The sequence below is a fragment of the Montipora capricornis genome, chromosome 8, assembly GCF_036669925.1.
Source record: "Montipora capricornis isolate CH-2021 chromosome 8, ASM3666992v2, whole genome shotgun sequence".
In the NCBI taxonomy this organism is placed as follows: Eukaryota; Metazoa; Cnidaria; class Anthozoa; order Scleractinia; family Acroporidae; genus Montipora; species Montipora capricornis.
Window position 1 is genome coordinate 2707351 of NC_090890.1, and position 17500 is coordinate 2724850.

General features: G+C 38.3%; 1 protein-coding gene across 2 annotated transcripts in view; it reads left to right on the forward strand.

Moving 5' to 3' along the window:
• Positions 1-17500, forward strand: part of LOC138059940 (spermatogenesis-associated protein 20-like) — a 25352-nt gene that overhangs the window by 3943 nt on the left and 3909 nt on the right. For both annotated transcript variants that reach the window (XM_068905600.1, XM_068905601.1), the window contains exons 2-9: positions 4021-4085; positions 6034-6188; positions 8657-9005; positions 10162-10292; positions 11715-11819; positions 12656-12730; positions 14170-14388; positions 16456-16648. In XM_068905600.1, the coding sequence (XP_068761701.1) occupies positions 4021-4085; positions 6034-6188; positions 8657-9005; positions 10162-10292; positions 11715-11819; positions 12656-12730; positions 14170-14388; positions 16456-16648 (1292 nt within the window). The remainder of the gene's footprint in view (positions 1-4020; positions 4086-6033; positions 6189-8656; positions 9006-10161; positions 10293-11714; positions 11820-12655; positions 12731-14169; positions 14389-16455; positions 16649-17500) is intronic.

A 17500-nucleotide genomic window follows, 5' to 3' on the forward strand; every position in this document is an offset into this window, starting at 1 on the left:
CCTTTGGCTTGCTTTTTGGACATTTCTACATCCCGGCCATAGTTGAGTAGAGCTTTGAGATTCATGTCTTCTCGAAGAGCTCTTCGATGTAAATGTGAGGATAAAAAGGACATGACTATGTGTGACTTCATTATTTTCTTCATCTTCATTAGTAAACTTGCATGTTTGAGTCAGGTGTCTCAGCCTTGTGCAGTAAGAGTCAAGTGACTCGCTAGAATTCTGAGTAGCATTTCTGAACAAAGTCATGTAAATCTTGTACATGTACACTGTAGGTCTTGTTTACTTTTGGCTGGAGGAAGGCATTCAGAGCCGCTACAGCTTTCTCATACTCTTTCTCTTCCCCTTGATCTGGAAGTGTTTCGAATATGTCGCTGAATTCTTCACCAGCCGAGTATAAGAGCAGCGCTCGCTTGCATGTCGAATCTTTCACATCGTGGGAAGTGATTCTTGCAACGTGGGCCGACTGAAGCGTTGTCTTCATGTACAGAGAACAAAGGAAATGGAGGTACTGTAGGATGTTCACCATTTCGCTTCTTTCCAATGTGGTCGATCCAAAGTATCTGTAAAATGAGCTGCAGTTGTAGGTGAGTACACTTGAGTTATCGTCGTCAGCAGTTATAGAGTTCACGATTATAAAGACTTGCTCTACAACACAGTACTCCTTTCTCTTCACTCCCAAGGTTCCTTCTCCTGCGCATGCCCGTCATGCAATACAATGACATTAGACATGGAAATACAGCTATAATGTTTACACTAAATTTTATTTTTTTAATAGGATACAGTAGTTGAAAACTGGAATAGCTTACCAAGTAGTATTCATAATAGCTCTAATTTGAAGACCTTTAGAATTAATTTGATGAATCATTTACAGTAACTCAGTCTTAATTTCATGTATTCACAAAAAATATTTTTAGGTTATATCATGATTATTCATTAATCATTTTTGTTATTATTTTGAAGTGTATATCCAGGTGATCTGCCTCTTATGGGGTCTCAGACTCTTTTGTGGATCATCCTTGTGACACTACAGTTTCCTTTTCTTTCTTTTCTTTTCCTCGGTAATGTGTTGCCATTAATTAGCAATAAATAAAGAAAAAATATAAATAAATACCGGTAAACTTGTCCTGCACGTTTTGCCAGGAGTACTAAGAACTGAACTCAGTTAACGTGTTACTTTGACTAACAAGTGAAGATAGCATGACAACATGTCACACAGACATAATACTAACATCTGGTCTAATCAAAAGGACTGAAAGAGTGAAACCAATGAAAGTAATTGCATAAACAGGTCAACAGGTTTATTCTACATGTATTTCCTTTGTCTTACTTCTCCAAGCTTTAACAATGAACTGAATATCTGGGAGAAACCTTATGGAGCAGAGAGCCAACAAACGTGAACCACACTGAGCATGAGCAGGGTATCATCTAAGGAACCTTTAGCATATATAGATTCAGTGTATGGCTGCTTGTAGAAACCTCCAACAACTCTTCTTGTCCACTAAATTATATCATAGAAGTTATTTGCAAGATGAAAAAAGTTGGGATTTCTTGCACCTTTTACTGTTCATCTGATGCTCTTTAAATGATTTTTTTCATCCCTTGAAAGAGCCAGTGTTACAGGGTCAGACATTCCAACCTCCTTTGAAGGCAAATAGGGAGTATTTTTTTTAGTGCCAAAGGTGCTCGATGGCGCAAGCCTGTAAGGTGGTCCGAGGGTATTTTCCCCCCTCCAAACCCAAGAAATTTTACAAATTGTTTTTCTCTCAAGTGGCTTTTTCCTGCATTTTGTTGGCCACGCTCGTCCACCACTTTTGGAGCTGCATAATGGAGTAACACTGCTGGCCTCATGAGTCTTCACAACACGGAGTGTCTAATGGAAAGACTGTGCGAGACATTTTAGGGCAGGAAAGTGTAATGGGTAACATTTTACATTGAGAGTGCAAAAATACATGTACATAAGATGAGCAATTTTTCCCCTTGTTTTCAGAATTTCGTGATAAGTCAGGAGAGCGGGTGGCAACACATCAAATCGGGAGACTCCTGTTCAAATCTAGCCTCCCATGCAGACACTCTTAGGGCTTTGTAACGGGTGCCTCCCCCACAAGCGAGTCCTGAAGCGAGCCGGAATTGTCGTAGACCAATCACAATGCACTTCCAGATTCTGGAAGTGCAATTTGGACCCTGAGAAATTTTGCTTACGGTCACTGAAAGGTCACTGCAAGAAAATGAGCTGTGTGTGTTGGTCATTTAAAATCGCTGACTTTAATTGTGTAAATTGTTATCAAAGAGAAACTGTAGGGTATAAATTAATTTCATGCTTTGGCTTAGATGTTTGTGAATGAGAACGGTAGAATTCGTATGGTTGAAACATTAAACTTTTTGCTCCCATGCTTTTCAAACCTATTTGTGGCGGTCGCTTGGGATTGATATCATATTTCCCTGCTATAATTTCAGTGGAGTCATTTCATTTGAATTTAACCCATTTCTTCTAGTTCTTTGGTTGAACTAATTTAAGGTTTGCTTTATTTTGTCAAATCTAAGAAACACTGCTAGCTGAGTACTAACAATTTTTTGCAACACAACATTAAATCAAATGGTTAGAGATGATCATCACCAAAAGCAGCCTGAAAATTTCAAACTTAGGTAATGGATTTTTTTTTTTCAATTTCTTCTCGCTACTGTCTGAGTTGCGTTCATTGCAACTTGAAGGTAATGGTTCTCATGCAGTTCAAATACACTTGCAATACTTTAATATTGTTATTCGTATTTACATGTATATATTTCCATTGCGCTTTCAATTTTAGATGAAGCGATGCCATACCATTGCTAAGCACTTGCATCTTGACTCGCGAGAGTGCAATTTCATACCCCACCGAGGAGACCATGTATACACCCTCACAAAACGCTTTAAACTATTTTGTTAAGGTTGCAAACTTTTATCATGTACAAAATATTTAAGATGTCACAGGGAAAAGACAGTATGAAGAAGTGGGAGTGGACAGAGCTCTCACCTCTCACATGTATGGTTTGGGTCCAAATCCACCAAATGTGGGTTGAGATTGTTGGTTTACTGCTCCAGTTAGTAGGTTGTACTCAGGGTTATCATAATATGAAATGAAATCGGGAGTTAACCCATTGGCATCCAAACCAACCGAAACCGGCCGGACTTAGTATTTTACTCTGTCTAACGCCAGAGTATTTTACTCTGTCTAACGCCAGATGATTTTCCTCGTCAATGGGGAACCCCTGGGAGTCAATGGGTTAATAACTCACTGAAAAACTATGTCCCCATTTAAGAAAGATCTAAAGTTAAACAGTGCTCAAAATTAGTGGTCGTCCAGTCATTAGAGATGACCAGAAATTTTGCCAAGTATTCAGTTTTTGGTAGAGTAAAAAGCATGATTCCCAATGGACAACCTAGCCGAAAATAGAAAATGAATGAATTATTAATCACAAACAGTACCCGAAATACTTGTTGGTTTTCTATTGTCAATGTACATGTATGATCATACATGTATGTACATGTAGTACTTATGAAATTAATGATAATAATGCTCAGCTGCAGCAAAATAATTATAGTAATTATTATTAGTTAGCTGTAGCTGTCTGCCTATGTTTTAAATATCTGTAGCTTTTACAAAACATTGTGAGACAGGAAAATGCAAGAGACAATATCACAAACATGTACATGTACCTTTAGGCAATGGAGATTTAAGACATCAAAATATACCCAGTCTTCAAAGAACTATGGGATATTCAAGCTGAATTGATTGTATCTCAACACTGCATACATTTAATCGTAGAGGGTTTCCTAATAAACCTAATAGGCAACCAAATGCATGAGTTTTGTTGCTTGCCCTTTGAAACAGGGACAACCTGCATTTTTTATTTCAAGCACTGATATAAATATAATGTATGGAGAGGTACATGATATTTGTTGTACATTAATCTTACAACTTCCTTATTGTAAAAAGAGTTGACTGGAGGAGTGATTGGAGCTTTCTCTCATTTACCTACTAGGTATCCATGGGGAGATGAGGCCTTTGATAAAGCAAAGCAAGAAAACAAGCCTATTTTTCTTTCTGGTTAGATGGTAGAATATTCATACTAAAACAAAATTTGTGTGCAATAAAGGGCACAAGTATTAGCGTTTGATGTCTTAGTGTCGAGGTCCCTTCAAGGACTGTTTGTAATTTTGCCAAATGGAACTTGAGTCCCCATGAGTTCACTCTTTGATCCTATCTCTAAATAAAGTAAAAAGAATAGGAAAAGGAAAATGGAAAAGATCACAAGTTATCTCATGAAACTGGTTCTTAATCCTTACCTTTCTTAACTCCGAACTTCTCATTCATGTCCTAACTCCAAACTAAAAAAAAACGTTATTTGAAATAATAATCATAATTAATACTATTTATTTTTAATTGCGCTGGGCTACAAACCTATAGTGGGGGTCATGCAACTGACAGTCACATTTTATAAGACAGTTATTGTCACTCTTAAAATCTCTGAGATTGTTCACAAAACTGTCAGTTACATGTGTTACACATTTTGGTGTAGGAAATTTAAAGTTGATTATTAGTTACAGTACATGGCAAGTGCTCATTGCCGATATACACATGTAATGAGTGCTCTGGCTGGCTAATTGCGACGGCATTGTTTTACCTTAATGCCAGTGGCCTGATTATGAGTTATGCAGTAATTCCAGTGCCAGACCACGCACCGGTGGCTCCGTTGGTTGAGCATCGGGCCGCCATGCGGGAGGTTGTGAGTTCGACTCTGGCCGGACCAACACTCAGGGTCTTTAAATAACTGAGGAGAAAGTGCTGCCTTTGTAATTACATCCACAAATGGTTAGACTTTCAAGTCTTCTCGGATAAGGACAGTCACTATAAACAGTAGGCCCCGTCTCACAAATATCTTTCATGTTCATTAGTTCCCTGTGGGACGTTAAAGAACCCACACACTATTCGAGAAGAGTAGGGGATGAAGTTCCCGGTGTTCCCGGCTGTCCTCTGTGAGTATGTGGATGGGTGGGTATAGCAGGTCCATATCAGCTGAATAGCTGCCAATACTTCAACCTGCTCAAACAAATAAATAACAAACAAACAAACAAGACTAGCCCTTCTTATATATTAAAAACTGAATGACAGATATCGGATTTCCAGCATTTTCATTGGCTCATCGGACACAGGCTATCAGTTCATATACCTGCAGTACCTACATGTAATATGGTCGACGAATGCGTCAGCAATAAAGTGAGCTGAAAACATTTTTGCAGCTCTGAGAAAAAATGGCCGACAAAAGCTGTTTTAGACCAGAATTGACTGAGGCAGAAATCAAGTTGAACATAGAAGAGTTTTAAATATATTATATTAAAATATTGAAATATATACTTGGGCTTGCTGGATATAAAAATGATTATAACCAACTCACCACTGTGCGCCTCGTTGGTTGTCTATCACTTCATATCCAGCACGCCCTTGTAGAATAATATTAAATAATGTTAAATATGTTTTGATGGAATATCAGTAGTGTGTTTTCAAAGTACTCAAAATAACATACCTAAAGAATGCAGTTCAATTTAAAAAAATGTTTAGAAGTGATCCAAACTTACTGCAAGTATTGGCTACATGTACCTAATGATACATTTATAATCATTATGTTGCTGGATGTGAAGTGATAGATACACGGCGAGTTGGTTATATTCATTAATAATTTTTATATCCAGTAAGCCCAAGTAGAATAATACTCCAGGTTCAACAACTCTTCCATGCATTGTGGACTAAAGCATTAAATTCTGCTTTGGTCACTTCCAGTCCAAAATGGCTTTTGTCGGCCATTTTTTCCTCAGAGCTACAAATTGAAAGTGTTTTCAGCTCGCTTTATTGCAGATGCATTCCTTGACCATATTTCAGCTGTAGGTACAGCAGGTATATGAACTGATAGCCTGTGTCCGGCGAGCCAATAAAAATGCTGGAAATCTGAACTTCTGTACTTGAAGTGTGCATTTCTGTGTGTCTTTTTTGCATGCAGTGGGTTACTCAACTTGCCACTGGTGTCATGTTATGGAAAGAGAATCCTTTGAAAGTGAAGAGATTGCACAAATCCTCAATGAAAAATTTGTTTCTGTCAAAGTGGATCGAGAAGAAAGACCAGATGTGGATAAAGTCTATATGACATACATTCAGGTGATTATTAGATTTTTTGGTCGTAAGGAGGATGAAATATTTTTACTGTTGACTAATAACTACAGGAGACAGTGTGGCCTTGAGTTTCAGATATCTCTGGTTCGAGACTGCAGCTCTGACCACTCGTAGAATTTGATCAGGACTGGTAGTCCCTGGTTCAACTTTCAAAGCTGCACTTGTAAATAGCCAACTGGTTTGCCTCAGGCCAATTAAGATTCTTAGCAGCTAGTTGCTGTTGTTGTTCTGTTTCTTCGTTTCATTAATTGTTTCATTGGAGCGGTCAATTAAGTATGTATTGTATTGTATATGTACAATACCGGTACATCATTTAGATATTTTTTTCTTCCAGGTACAGAATCACAAAACCTATAGTAGGGATTAACATTTTCAGTATGGTTTTGTGGGCAAATGTCTGGTCATAAGACTTTGTAATATGAATGTAATGTAATATGACTTTGTAAGTGATTGGCTCTGGGAGCGGGCAGAATTTTTCTATCTTGCCTGCCAATTCAGACGGAATCCAAGCCTGGTCGCATGAGTTTGTGTGACAGGTGTCTTTTAGGACCAAAAATAGAGTTAACTTTTTGAAGTTTTGAAGTTTGTGAACAGAATCAACTGATCATTGCGGTATTTCCTGATAGTTCTCTTTTGATAATTAATAAGTATTGCAGGTCAGCCTTAAGCAATGGTTCCCAGCCAGCACTGCGGCCTACAGCCTTGGGCCATACTCAAGACCTTATACTCGGGCACAGTTATCCGTATACAGTGATGTTGCTTAGCGCTGGCTGCCGGTGAAAATCACCGCTTGAGAAAGGGGTGATCGCCAACTGAATTCTGGCCGTCAATCGAAGTGACTGAGAAGAGCGCAAATTATTCTAGACAAAGTTCAAATTTAAAGTCATTTGATGTGTTAAAAAAAAATTGAATATCTGTTAGTATACAGAATTATCACTAGAATTTATCGATACTGGCAATGAAACACAACCTTTGTTTGAATACTGTTGTGCATGTCTTCTGTTTCTCTGTATTCGCCATCTTGAAGAATGCCAGGTGTGACACTGGGAACAATCTTGTAACCAGGTCCCTTTGATGCTCAGAGCATGAATTTACCGTCTCAATTAATAGAACCTTTAACTGGATGAATTTATTCTTAGCTACATCCCTGCCTCTTCAAACATTCTTAATGCCTCCATAAAGGGATCCGAGTTACAGTAAAGCTTCATAGCCGCCTTGATCTTGATATCCTTGTATGTTATCTTTACCGATCTTAATCCTCTCCTCCCACACTTCCTACTCATGTATAGTATACCTGTTGATCCATGGGGGTGATTTCATCCACCGTCTACCAAATGAATATCTTTCTTGCCTCTCTGTCTACTTGTTGCAGCTGCACCAGTGGCCATGTCTGCGTCCACATTAAATACGATAACACAGGTAGCGCATACTGGTTAGTTGCAACTACCTTAGAGTCTGCTAATCTGCGCAAGTACTCCTTCGACTCGTTCTCAAGAACCAACTTATCTTCCTGCTTAGAGTTCTCTAGTACACCCAGAAACTTGTAGGTACTTTCTTCTCCACAGCTCTTGATCGACTTCAGCTCATCGATCTCCATATTCTCCATTTGCTTTACACACCCTCTCTTCACATGCACTACCGCACATTTTTGCTCATTCCATTTCAAACCAATACAGTCCATTCATCCCTTTACAATTTTCATGACTCTTTCTAAGTTGCTCTCCGATGATGCATACAACTTCAAATCGTCAATGTATAACAGGTGTGTAACCTTACAAGAGATTGATTTTGATAGCTTGTAACCGCTTGTGGCTCTCCACTTCCAGGCAATAGGGTTGAGGCACAGGGTGAACAATGTTGGACAAAGGGAATCACCCTGTGGCAGACCTTTCTTGAAATGGATGATCTCTGAACTCTCGCAACCCTGCTTAGTTTCCATGACGATCCTTGTGTTCCAACTCCTAGAGAGTTTCCCTATTAAGACTCCAAACCATTCCGGAAATCTGTGAAGCTTGAACATCTCACTAACCATCGATGATCCACCAAGTCGTATGCCTTAGAGACATCAATCCACGCCATGCTCAATTATTATTATTATCATCATCATTATCATCATCATCATCCTCCTCATCATCATCATTGTCAACTGGATGACCTTTTTCCGGTTTGCTTCCTAAGGGAGCGGGTCATAGCCTATGACCAAAGGTCCCGTAGAGTTTTCTTCTTACTCTAGAGCTCCAACATCCTTCTCAAAATCCTCGCCGTTCCCAGTAACGTAGTTTTCTGTAGTAATGAAATGCTAATTTTGACATTCAACTTTCCGAGCCACTTGTCCAAGTGGTTATTATTATTATCATCATCATCATCATTATTATTATTATTATTAAGGAGTACATATACTTGAAAGGTATGGTTTAAAATAAAAGATCGGTTGGTTTTTGATATTTTTCCAGGCTATGACAGGTGGAGGTGGTTGGCCCATGAGTGTGTGGTTGACTCCAGATTTGAAACCCTTTGTTGGTGCGACTTACTTTCCTCCAGAGGACCAAGCTGGTCGACCAGGCTTCAGGACAATTCTCAATCACATTTCCAAACAGTGGGAAGAGAACAGAGATAAGCTGACGCAGCAGGCAAATATTATCCTAGAGGCCATACAGCAACACACAGGAGAAATGCACAAGCAAAGTGAGGCAGGAGATATGCCAAGCACAGAGTGTATTGGCAAGCTGTTTAGTGACATGAAAACAAGTTTTGATGAGGAATATGGTGGATATGGTGGAGCTCCAAAGTTCCCACAAGCATGTGAGTACCTTTAAATTATAGACATTTAAATTGTGTACATGTACATGCAATCAATCTGAACAGAACAGATTCATAAAGAGATGACAATATTGATCTAAATTAAAACATCCTGGAATCCTGATCACATAATCTCCATGAGGCCAATTCAGTCCAGAGAATGAGACTTAAGATTTTTCTAATGCATCTTTTGGGGTGAATGGTTGAAAGGCGTAGTATCATGGGAATTATCCCTTTTATTTCTAAATCGACCATAAAATTACTAAATCAATTTTCGGTGACCGTTTCATTCTTAAATTGCTTCTGGATCACCACAGTGGGATAAAAATTGATTAAATTTTAAAAGAAAAATTAGCCACACTCAATTATTACGGAGTTCATCTAAGATGCAAGAGGAGATTTTGAAAACGTCGGCATTCATTCTAATCTTGGCTACACATAACCAAAAACACTTAGAATTATGGTTTCTGTGATCTAAAATAGCCGTTTTGAAGAAACTTTGGCCATTAATTTCCGTTTGCCATCGGTAAACAGGTGTCCTTTGCTTTCCAGATTGTTACTAACAATCCATGATACTGCCCCTTTAACAACATCTTGGTCCACTCAAAAACTCCATACATGTATGTGCTCGGTCTTAAACCCTTTCAGTCTTGAGAATGTGGGACTTATAGATTTTACTCTGTCTAACACCAGATGATTTTACTCTTCAATTGGGGTTACTTTAGGCTAGGGATGAATGGCTTTAAACTTGGAATGATTATTACCGGTAATAAGATTGTGAAATAAGAAAATTGTTTCGGTAGTATTTGTTTAGGTCTTGAAAAAGTTGAGGTTACTTAAATAATAAAAATGTGCTGGCAGGTTTGAATGGAACTTGTGCAGCCTCTGTGATTCTTGAGCAATACTCCTCTTCCCTGTGAAACAAACCAACTGGTAAATGGTCAATTGAATGTTGTGAGAGAATTTTAAAAAAAGATAATAATTATAATAATTATTAATTTATATCAAAACAGTGAAAGGAGGATTTGAAGGTTAAAGGTTCTTATTATTAATGAAAGAGGGTTGATAGTTTTCGTTTAGATTTCTGTCCGGTAAATATTACAGCATAATGGGAGCTTTTTTTGTTTGTTTCATCTGTCTTTATTTTTTTTCTTTGCAGCTAATTTTAATTTCCTCTTGAGGTTCTTCTCTTTTAAATCTGGCACTGAGGAAGGGAAAGATGCACTAAATATGGTGCTCAAGACACTAGACTTCATGGAAAAAGGTGGCATTCATGATCATATTGGGCAGGTAAAAAGCTATGAAATTGAAGGGCTATATGCCTAAATGTTGAAAGTGCGGATTACATGTACTGTACTTTGTGGTTTTATCAACTACTAGTATATTTTTACATTTGTGGTTTATTTTCAAGCTGCAATAGACAATGACCAACTTTGCAATGAATTATCACAAGTTGCACTCATACATTTGGGGTTAGAAGCTAAAAATCAGAAAGGTTGACCACTCATTCTTTTTTTATAAAATAATTAGGATATAGTACACGCACTCTCATTGGTCAATAGCTGTGTTTAGATGAGAGTATTTAGGGTTTGAGCCAGCTTTATTGCCTCAGGAGTCATTATTTATCCCTCTGTGGCCCTTGCAAAGGGACTAATATAGGCAATAGCAGGGACTGAAAAGTTGTACTTTTAAAATTTGTGCAGCCCTTGTTGCCCTCAAGAGGGTTTTTCTTTTTCTCCATCCACCAAAAGTGACACCACTTGTGCTCATTCAACCATTTCGTCTGGAAATTGCAAGGTTTCGAATTTGGAAGTTGAGCATCATTTTCTTCTGGCGATTCTTCCTTGTGTTTGAATTCGTTTTCAGTTTTTTGTCTTCTTGGTCGATGGTTTTACCTCCTTCACATCCAAAATAACTCAACATTTTCCTCTTGGACATTTTTCCAAAGAATATATTCAGTGACAGACAGAGCAGGGCACTTTGGTCCATAAATAAAACGAGCTGTAAACATGTGCGTACATGTACAATGTATCTAAAGCCAGTCATGAGTGCAACACAGTTCTCATTTTACTTGCAAATATGGTAAAAGTGATCCTCACTTGGTCATTCGTATTTCAAGCTATCGATTTCAAAACAGTTAAATATGTGACAGGTTTGAAGTGCTGTTTTAATAAGGATCGGAATGCGAGAGAATAGCGTTTTTTGATAAGGTAGTGATAAACGATTTTTATTCAATTACTTTAGCCATGATAAAAATGAAAATGTAAAATGCTACCCGGCAAAAAAATACATTGCTTTTAAAATTACACCGTCCTGGTTTTCTTATTGGTGCGAATTTGCATAAACTTCTTCCATTTAGTTTCGACTTTGGGGGACATTTATGGCCCGTCCATCTATTTAAGGGACAAATCGTCCCGCAAGGGAGAGAATGTCGCAAGTTCGCGTTCTGGCTCAAACCCTGAGTATGTAAATACGGCTGTGTCATCACACAAATTTTGATTGGTTATGTGTTGTCAGACGCTCGTTTTGATTGGCTGATAGGGAATATGAGCATCTATCAAGAAAATCTGTTTTGATCAAGAAGTAAAAAAACCAGCATTTTCCTTCACTTGTTGAATTCTCCCAACTCCCCCGTGTTTAGATGAGGCTATGTAAACACGGAAAAAGTCCACTATTGTTTAAATATCGTTATTGCTTCTATTTGTGTACTAGGGGTTTCACAGGTATTCTACTGATCGCTTTTGGCATGTACCTCATTTCGAAAAGATGTTATATGATCAGGCACAGTTGGCAGTTCTGTATGGAGATAGTTACCAGGTATAAAAAGAATTAAGGTTCTTTGTACTTCATACCTTCATACTTTCAATAATCATGTCGTCTGTTCACCAGAATCCTTACTTGAGTGTCTTGAATTATGCAATGATTCTCATTGGAATTTGCATGTAGATGAGATTACCAAAAAGGGTAAATCATCTCTTGCATTTGTGAAAACCAACTTGTATTGTACAAGTTGTACACTTCTTTACATTTGCATGCTTAGTTACCTGGCCTTTAAATGAAAGTGAGGCTGATGTTGACCATGTTATGATACAGACCTCCCTCCCTTTCTTATGTTAATGATGTGTCTCTTTTAAAACAATGTCAACTCCAGCCTCACTTTCATTCATACGGAAGGCAACTAAGCACACAACTGTAAAATGAGCTATTGTCACGAATGCCTCACATGAACATATCTAGAGGCATACACTGTACGTGACACTTGTCAGGGCTCATCTGGAGTATGATAGTGTTTATAATTAGTTACATTTACTTCAATATATTTATGTTTTATTTCTAAGTAACCTGTATGTCAATCTGAATGTTGTGAGCTATACCTGACCTCATATGTGTAATGGGAAACCTTGATAGATTAAAGATGTAGATGTAGATGAGAGTACAGTGAAATCTCGATTTCACGAAGTGCTAAGGAACTGAGGAAATTAGTTCGTTATATCGAAATACATCGAAAACCTCGTTCCAGCCCTCAGAACTCAACTTGAACAGCAGACTGCAAACTCGAGGCCATGTCACGTGACACTCAGAGGTTCGCCGTTTTCGAAAAATACGCGATGTTAAGTGTGTCTAATGTACTCCCTATTATCTGTGTTCTATAGGCCAGCAGGAAAGAGAACCTTGCGGAAACTACCAGAGACATCTTGTTGTACGTTATGCGGGATTTGAGCCACCAGGTAGGAACTCAAATATCCAACAATTTAAAATGATACTATTCAAGTTTGCAGTGTAATGCGCCCGTGGAAAGGATTAGGTGCTTGGCGACGGGCAAAATGAATTCGAACCTACGTCTTCCGTAACACTACCCATTGAGTGGGAAAAACTCCTACATGTAGATTGTGAATGAAATCCTGTTTTGGAAAAGATTAATTCTCTCAGATTCTCCGAATCATTTCTTCGTTGAACAGTCAACTACCTTACTAACCGGAAACCCTTTCTTCAAATAATAGATGACAAACGATCTGAGATCAATCCAAACTGGCCTAAGAACTTGGATGTTAAACGGTTTAAGCATGAATGAACTCTGCGATCAAGTGCAGAAACATTGCTGGAAATATCAAACACTTTTCAAGATCACGTAGCGTCAAGTTTTAATAAACTACCCACAACCATCAGAAACTGTATATATATATATATATATATATATATATATATATATATATATATAGAAAGACCATAAACAGTTTTTATTACACATAACATGAGAATTTTATTCCATAAAGCTCATTCGTACAGATCTATACGCTTTATTTTCACATGTGAAAAAAGCCTATACAGAATGGCGTACAGCTCTTTCACGTGTGGAAGTATAATCAATCAAGGATAGCGTTAAGGGCCAATCACTCGTGTATCTCGCGCAAATCGTACGTTGTTATTGCATTTGGTTCTATTGTTAGTGAGTTTTTGTTTCTAATTTGCGTTCAGAAAACTATTTCAATGAAAATTCTCGTCTTATGTGTAATTAACAGCTCACGACATAGAAAGTGCTTTGTACGCGGTTGTATTCACGCGTTGTTTGTGTCAAAAACCCGAACGAGCGAGGTACGAGCGAAGCTAAAAAAGATCGCATGTAGTTTCTGTTTTTTTTTTTTTTTTTTTGCTTCTTGACAAACTGACCTTCCTTAGTATGTGTGGGCTGTTCCTAATAAAGTAATTTTTTATAGTTCATTGATGTTGATTGGCCCAGGGATTTTTTCCGTGTGTTTTTCCAGTCCCTTCTTGATGAGCCCTACAGCACCTATAACAACTAGTACTGTTTCTGTTTTCATTCCCCACATTCTGGTTCTTTTGATCTCTAGGTCTTTATATTTGGAGTTGTTGTTGTTATTATTATTATTATTATTATTATCATTATTATTATTATTATTTTATTATCATTACTATTATTATCATTATTATTTTTATTTTTCTTATTATCATTATTATTATCATTATTATTATCATTATTATTATTTTTATGATTATCATCATTATTATTATCATTATTTTTATTATTATCATTATTATTATTATTATTATTATTATTATTATTATTATTATTATTATTATTATTATTATTATTATTATTATTATGAAACGGCTCTAAGAACAGTTTTATATCCTCTTATATTTAAAGTTTGGTGGATTCTATTCTGCTGAAGACGCAGACTCTTTGCCGAGCAAGACCGATTCTCACAAGAAGGAAGGTGCTTTCTGCGTTTGGGAGGAGAAGGAGATTCGACACCTTTTGCGGGAGGAACGAGTCACAAATGAATCTGGCGAAAATATTCCCACCTCATGCTTGTTTTTAAAGCACTACGGAGTTGAGAGCGAGGGAAATGTCAAACCCCATCAGGTAAAACCTAGAATTCTGGTTAGAAACAAGTTCAAATCTTGAGAGTCTCGGCAAAATTGGGTACTTGAACCACCTTGCCTTTCTTCCTCGATTGAACGCTGTTTGGGTTCAGTGTTTTCGACAGTTTTGTAAAGTTAGCGGACATATTTCTGAAAGCACCGGGCGTAACATTTTTGCCTTGCGAGCGCCAAAGGCGCGAACTTCCTAGAGGGTCTGGGGGCATGCACCCGGGAAAATTTTTTTTCATAGAACACTCAGAAAAGTTGTTTCCAGTGTTTCTGGAACCCAAGAATCAGTTTCCCGGGCAAGGCTGGATTTCAATCAAATTCTCTTTAAAAAGTGTATTTAAAAAAACTTGTAGTAATAAAAAATAAAACGAACCCCTCAAATATTGGCATCAAAGTACCGGACATCGAATTGGAAACCATCGTACGAAACGTCCGGCCTCCAACGAAAACTCTGTGGGTCTAGTGGTGTGATTTGCTGGTACATTAATATTAAACAGAAGCACGTATTAAACCTTGGAGCGTGTAACTTGCAACTCTTTTCCTTGGAACAAAGCTCGGGATTTTAGGACACCAACTTTGTGCCCAAATATGGACAAGGATAAGATCGAAGCTGCACGCGCGGGAAAACGCACGAGCTAGGTTACATCCAAATAAGGAAATTTTTAAACTCAAAAAAACCCCAGCTCTGAACCAGAGTTAAATACTTCAAGGTAATGAGCTTCTGTATTAAAGATATTGGCCGTTTTCACACGAAAAGTCGAACTAGTCGGACAAATCGTCTGTTGTGAAAACGAGACGAAAAAATACCAGAAATTTAGTAAATGAAATCTAATTTACAAATGCAATGTTAAACTATATATGACAATCACATTATGAAATTCGACATTAAAATTTGAAATTACCTGCATTGCATATTTTCCCCGGAGCATCAATATTACGTTACCCGAAACTAGGCAGTAACAAAGTTCAACATTTATGGAACAGTATCATCAACCTTGTGTGTCCCACAACCGACAATCGAAACGCAACGCAACTGGTATTTATACAGGAATGTCAATACTTCAAGCGCGCTGCTTAAAGTGAAGAACAGGTAAAAAGTAAGCACAAAAAAAACCGTGAAGTTTATCAGTTTTACGGCATCTACCAGAAGGGATAATCCAGAACATGATTGCTGCTTCTCCTGGCTGACCCGGGGTCTGTGTTCGGTGAAGTGACATGATCCCGCATAACTTATGTACATTTCTTTCATTGAAGCAATTTCTCGCTGATCATCAAGACCGTCTTGCTAAAGTGTTCAAAGCTTGTAAACTCAAGGGATGTCTTTGGCATGCGATACATTTCGCAACGATCGAATCCATCGCCGTAAAAAGTCTTAAACTAAACGGTTGCCATAATTCCCACGATCAAGAAAACAGGTGCGGGTTCACATTTCATTTGGCGCCAGGTTGAACTTTTGCCGCTCGCGAGCAAGAATTTTTCGTCACGTGATCAGCATTTTTTCAAACCGCAGAACGACCTCAACGGTGCGTGAAGCGGGGTGAAAAAAGCCACTTGAAAAGACTTTTGAGATCAATAGCAAAGTCGAACGAATCGACCAATGGACCACTGCGGAGAAGTGGAACTAGCGATAGAAGCGATGGTTTATGGGAAGTTTTCAGTATGGCGAGAGGAAATAAGGTTGGCGCTCGAGCCATACCTAGTGCCAGTCTTCAAGCGCTCAAACTTATCCAGTTTGTCGGTCTATTGTCCGTCTTTCATGACTGATTTACGTCGGACAACACTAGCGGAATTGGTCGTCTTGAGTTCACATTACTCAACCAAACCATATAACGAGTTGTCCGTTTAGGCGATTTATTCGTCTTCTAGTATGAAAACGGCCATTCTCATGTTGCCTAACATTTTAACTTTTGTTTTGCAGTCGTTTTATTTTCTTCTTGGAGTGTAAAATGACCGGCAACAAATTTTTTGCCTTAAGGCCTTAAGGTTGATATGCGCTTTAATTGAAAATAATTCATTAGCAGTCCCGTGGCCTTATCAAGAACGTGCACTTTTTTTGCAGGACCCCCATAGAGAGCTTTGTGGCAAGAATGTTCTGATTGTGCGAGGAAGCTTGCAGGAGACGGCAAGATCGTTTCACATGGATGAATCAACAGTGAAAGAGCAACTGGTGCGAGCTCGAGAAATCCTGTTTGAAGAACGAAGAAAGAGACCTCCGCCACATCTGGATACCAAAATGATCACAGCGTGGAACGGTGAGTGCTATTTGGCGATGACGTTGTTAGAAGATACTTCTCACAACAGCCTCAAACAAGGAAAAGTCCGGCATTAGCAATCAGTTACAATCCATCGGGGCTTTGTTCTTTCCTTCATGGCAACATTAGATTGATTGAGCAGGAGGGGTTAGGCAAACATTTTCAACTTTTTCCTTCGGATTTCTTCCCGGAAGACCGAGAACTTAACGCACAAAGGTAGCTTTCTCTTAATGAGTTTCATTCAAGATTGTAATTTTTCTGTAATCGACTGATTCCGTATGCTCCTGATTCCGGTCCGTAGTGCTTATTTCAGCCATTTTACAAAACTTTGCCAGTACAATTTCTGCAGCGCCTCCTGGGGAAGGAGAAAGAAAGTAATCAAAGAACGAGAGTATTGCGTTTTGGGCCATTAAAGCACTGGGATCAGCCAATCAGATTCGAGAATGTATACAGTCCACGAAGTTTGATTAAAATTCTTTCCTGTCAACTGCCTCTATCTGGTAGTTGCTCCTTGCCCTCTGCTAACGGCTCTGTGATATTTTTTTTATTCTGTTTTTTACAATTTTCTTTCCATGACGATTGGCCAAATGCAATGTTTCGTTGTGTTTGGTCATTAATTAATGCCCAGTCACGTAAAATTGGGCTATACGCGTGCCATGTCGCCTTTCTTCAGTTGTTTCGGGGTATTGCGTAGTTAAGTTTCTTTTTCTACATAATTCGGCAACACTAAACGGAGAGGCTATGTTTATAGTACTCTCAAATAAAGTTGTGGTTTTCAACGAAATCCGAAAACCGAAAAACCCCGAGCCGGCCGAAAACTTCTATGTTAATCTAGATTCAGTTTGCGGTTTC